The 5,292-nt window shown below is 39.3% G+C and overlaps 1 protein-coding gene across 1 annotated transcript; it reads left to right on the forward strand.

The window, feature by feature from the left end:
• The first annotated feature begins 273 nt into the window (after positions 1–273).
• Positions 274–1,717, forward strand: LOC132704956 (achaete-scute homolog 1a-like). Its single transcript, XM_060675313.1, has 2 exons — positions 274–1,113; positions 1,604–1,717. The coding sequence occupies exon 1, from the start codon at positions 347–349 to the stop codon at positions 1,097–1,099; it is 753 nt and encodes a 250-aa protein (XP_060531296.1). The 5' UTR covers positions 274–346; the 3' UTR covers positions 1,100–1,113; positions 1,604–1,717.
• Positions 1,718–5,292: the final 3,575 nt, after the last annotated feature.

The following is a 5,292-nucleotide window of genomic DNA, read 5'->3' on the forward strand; positions in this document are numbered from 1 at the left end:
CTGGCGACGGCGGCCGCAGAAGCACCGGCCGGCATCTGCGGAAGCTCGAGCCGCGTCTCGCTAAGGGAATCGACAGAGCTGCTGCCTACCCGGTGAAAAACATTCGGCTCTTTCCGGACCCGCGTCTGTACTCGGCCGGCACGCGTTACGGCCCGAGTTACCCTACGCGCGCGCACAGGGCAGCCCAAAGCTTCGATGGTAGGGATACGATACTCCGATAGAAAACGCAAGCACTAGAGCTTCCGAAAACATTCGACCGTCCGCCTCGAAAGCTGCCGTGCCTTTAGTTAACCCCGTGCTTTCGCTGACATTCTCACGTGTTGTGGTTCGTTTCGCTCGACACTTTATGGCTCTGGCTATGACTCTGGGTGAAAACAAGATGTACAACGTAATCCAGCATTCGGTGTCCCAGACGAATTGCGTGATCGTGTCGCAGCCGCAGAAGACGACCGCGATCGCCGGGAAGAGACCCTTAGCGCCGGCACCGGAAAGGGGCTCGGTTTTGGTCACCAACAACAACGACCTGCGTTGCAAGAGGAAAATTCAGTTCATGCCGTACGGGGCGCCGCCTCAGCAGCCCGCCTCCGTCGCCAGACGAAACGCCAGAGAACGCAACCGGGTGAAACAAGTGAACAACGGTTTCGCCACGCTGAGGTCGCACATCCCCCAGAGTGTTTGTCAGGCTCTGTCTCCGCAGGGCAACTCGAGCCGCGGCGCATCCAAAAAACTATCCAAAGTAGAGACCCTGCGCCTCGCCGTAGAATATATCCGAAGCCTGCAGCAGATGATCGACGACCACGAGCAGGAGCTCGGCAATTCGTCCGCGGAATCGCAATCGCTTAACGACCAAAGGTTCTACGCCAGCTCGCCAGATTCCAACATCTACTCCGGCTCGTACCCGATCCTCCTTCCAACCCCCGCGTGCTCGGAAGCATCCGCTTCGCCCACACCGTCGCACAGCTCGGAGGGCTCTTTCTCCGCTACGTCCGCCTACACGAACGCCCTATACCACCATACCGAGAACTACGAAAACTACGACCCCAAGAGTCCGGAGGACGAGGAACTGCTGGACGCGATCTTCTCTTGGCAGCAGGAATAAGCTCTACGTTAAAGGTTGGTATAGTTTCCACGCCCGGCTAGCTATTGCACGTGCGAGTCGATTTTTCCGGTCCGCTAGGAATGCGGGCGGCGATCGCTTTAAACAAATATATTTTTTGCCCGGTAATTTTTTTTTTCGCCAAGGCTCTTACATAACTCGAGAGTGCATTAAAGTGCGAGGCACCCCTATTTTTATACCTGTTTGCGTTTACCTGAGATATAAAGCGGCGACCCCGCTTATTTCCTTTTTATCCCTGAGCGGAATACCGTTCGTTTTTTGTACCGCACGGGATCTTTTCAATGCAACTTGACAGGGGTCCGGAGGGACTAGTTTCTTATGCGCGCGAACAATACCGTCTGAGACATTGTGAAAGAAAAATGCGCGAAAAATTCGATATAATTTGTTCCTCGCGCGCTTTTTCATACCAGTTCTTTTCAACGCGAGATGTAACGGTTTTTTTCTTTCATGCTAATGCGAGTTTTACGTGTGCGCTTTTTTTTCCAGAACGCGTCCTTTGGCCAGTCCAGCATATAACCAAAATCGTCCACAATCTCGGAACCAAGTGCCTTCGTTTCATTCCAGTGAGAGGTGATATTTATTTTTTTGAAGAGTCTATCACACTGTTTTTCTAGTCAACGTTTATGTATATACATGTTGTAAATATTGTTTACATTAGTTTAGGCTAAGTTTATTCCGAAATAATGTGAAGTTTGCAAGCAATTTTGTTCGAATTTAAGAACGCGTTAAAATAAATTGTCGTACTGATTACGTTTAGTTACGGTTAAGTTGTACATATAATTTTTTTTTTCAAAGATTGTTGCATATTCCCGTATTGTAAGGATCGAGTTTTGCGAGAAACGTACTGAAATACACTTTTTATATTTTTAACTTGGTGTTTTTCTTGCCGCTCGCGCTTTGAGCTGCTCGGGTAGTCTTGGCGCGTGGACACCCACCTGCGTCGAAAAAAAATTTATTTCGAAAAGCGTTTTATGCGTACGAACAGGTTGACGATGTATGCTAATTTTACACCACAAAAATCGTCCGGGTATGTGGGTTTTCAAGTCACCATAATAACGACGAGAGTCGCAACCTTAATTATTACTGGATGGGTTTTTGCCGCGTCTCGGAAAACTAATTGATATGGGACGCAGCCCACGAAGCAGTACACGAGGCAAACTCTAATAATTGCGATACAAAAACTTGCTCTAAATACGTTAATATCAGAAACGGTATCAGAAAACGTCAATGAAATCGAAAGTGAAGGAAACGAGAGCAAGAGTGATGCGAGCTTTCGAAGCAATTCTCGAGAGGGCGGCATTTGTGCGATCGCCGGAGCTCTTTTACCTGCAACAGGGGGTGCTCCTATTTAATGAAGTGTATTTTGTCGGTTGCCGAGGTTGGTGCCCTAATCGCACGTCGGTGTCTCCGATAGTCGAAGCCATATAGATGCCCTCCATATGTTGACAGTCAGGAACTCACGCGCGAGATTTAAAATTTCGTTTTTACCCAATGGTAGCTCTAATTGCAAATTCTGAAGTTGGATCCAGCGGCTTTCAACAAACAACATGGTCGTTGACACCATTTTCTAAAAATATGTCGAAATCCTATTAAATTTGCGGGTAAAAAAAGAGTTAATGTCTCTCTAATTTCTAGATGTATCTTTTTATGTAAGGTATTTTCTTTGAAAAGCGGTGCAAAGCGTTAATTTTCATAAACTCATAGGTTTATCCTCCTTTGAAATAACGCAGATGAAACATTTAATAGAAAAAATGTTGACGAAGCACTTCCTATAGACAGTAACTGACAACTTATGTTGCTATATATTTCTTATGTTTGTTTTATTCAAAATTCAACTTGTAGCTTAATTGCTATCTTATATTTTCTGTAATTCTTGTACACTTAAACATATTACCCAAACATTCTTTGTAGCTATTTGAGTGTACCAAAAAATGTTGTGAATTTTGTTTAGTAAATTCACATGTAAATATTTGTGTAAGTCTATTTTTCAGTTTGATAAATGTCAAATATATACGCATCACTCTAAAGTCCTATTAGGTTCTCATGTTTGCCACATTTGCTGTAATGTCGTGAAAGAACAAAGTATTGATAGCACAAATTGGACAAGTTTGTGAGTACGGCATGGTTATGTTCGGATTTCAGAGAGTGATGTTGCGTTCTTATAAAAGTTAATTAATTATCTTATAGCTATATGGTCGAAGCAATACGAAATATAGCGGCCGTATTTTAAAAAATATTTACGTAGTTTTAACAGTTTAACGGAATGATTTATTTCTGCTGTGATTTGCTTTTGCTTACCTACGAACTTAATCCCAACTATTTACTTAATACGATTTATTTAATAGTTAACAAACACAGTTTATCCAAAAACTTTTAATTAAGCTTTTAGCAAAGTTATTCAATGGTAATAAGCGGGTTGTTTCACTAAAAATGAAACACAATCAACCCAATTAAAATGTACATGCTGCGGATATATTTTTATTTTGCCATTAATATTGCAATTTTTAACTTATCGATTTGAAACTTTTCAGTTTTATAATCTTTATTATGATACCTATTAAGAATCAAGATAAAAGCTCCTGTAATGTCATTGAAAGATATTGGATTAAACTCTTTATTTGAGCTTTATTCCAATGTGTTAAAAGTTATAATGTATATCCCACAATTTCTTTTTTGTAAAGCTTCCTGGCCATTTACATACGAAAATTGCTATAGATTGTCTATTTTATATAATAATATATATTAATGTAATATATAATACTATTTTTTTACTAATCCGGCATCAACAAGTTCAGGTTGGTTTCACTAATGGTAAATAATTATTCCAAAACTTTTTAATCAGTTCTTTTAATGTCAGATTTCAAAAATTCGAAGTAAAAGTTTTTTTTTCCATTCAATAGCGCCTTCAGTAAAAACATGAAACTAATGAGAGGAATTTTGCTCGCGCTGTTTTACAAATAGTGTATTCTTTTAAACACGCCCACAAATTCGTTGCTAAAATTTACTTTCTTTCTAAGCTTGACAATTTCTAAATACTAAATATTTCTAAATTTTTTAGTTCATTCCAGGAAGTCTTAAGAAAACGATGATCTTCTTACCGCATCATTTGGAGTAATTTTAAAGTTTCAACGACAAAGTAATAAGCAAAAACCATATCTTATATACGTGGTGCGTTATGCACCACCTACTCTATGATTTTTTTTTCACATCCAACTATAAATTTTATTATTATCACTACTAAAGGACATAAAACCGTAGAAATCGCTACTTTATGTGTAAAGGAAAGATCTTATATATTATATATGACTTCAAAAGTTAACAAAAGCGGAACATAAATTTGTATCACATTTTCAAGTAAATCCAAAATAGTAAAAAAGATATTTTGTATTTGTATTTCCATTTTTGTTAAGTCTATAGCATGTAGATTACATCGCAGAAAACATATATTGAAAATACTATATTGATTACGCTTTATTTTTTGAAAATATTTACTGCTTTTATCTGTGAAATAAAACTTTGTTATTGCAAGTTTAGACAAGTCAGCGCATGTAGAATAAACATCCAACAATTAACGCGTTTTTTAGTATTAGTTTGTGCCTTGTGCAGTGAACGTTAAAGTTCGTAAAATATGGCATTTTCGAGGTATTTGACTCAAAAGGAATTAGAGACGGCTATGGAAGAGAGCGTGATGGATGAGGACAATAACAATGAAACTCGTAAGTATTATTTGGATTTACGTATTCTTAAGTATTGTAGCATTCTAGTCCTTGTAAATTTATGCAAAAAATAATGTGAAAAAATATTTACATATTTACATACAATATTTAACATATTGATGTGGTCTATATTCCACTCGACGTGGATACCTTGATTGACGAAGAAGATATGAACGATAACACAAATCTACAAGAGGTTGGGGAACCAACTGATATAGTTGGAACTTTCGAGTAACATACACCGAACGATACAACTGTCCTTCAACAGTCCTGTAATTCATCAAATACTGAACCTGAATGGGATTTATCAGATGATGAAACCCTGGAATTCAAAAGAAGACGTATGTTTTCTGCAAACGACAGGCTTGCTTCTACTGTCACATTGAGTACACTCACACACCTATATCCGATGAATTTAGATCATGCGAGGAACTAAAAAATAGGCTTTCGGGAAACACT

This window comes from Cylas formicarius, unplaced genomic scaffold, assembly GCF_029955315.1.
Source record: "Cylas formicarius isolate icCylForm1 unplaced genomic scaffold, icCylForm1.1 PGA_scaffold_7__23_contigs__length_41026272, whole genome shotgun sequence".
Classification (NCBI taxonomy): Eukaryota; Metazoa; Arthropoda; class Insecta; order Coleoptera; family Brentidae; genus Cylas; species Cylas formicarius.

Coding starts and splice junctions, on each gene's coding strand:
- LOC132704956 (XM_060675313.1), top strand. CDS start 347: ATGGCTCTGGCTATGACTCTGGGTGAAAACAAGATGTACAACGTAATC.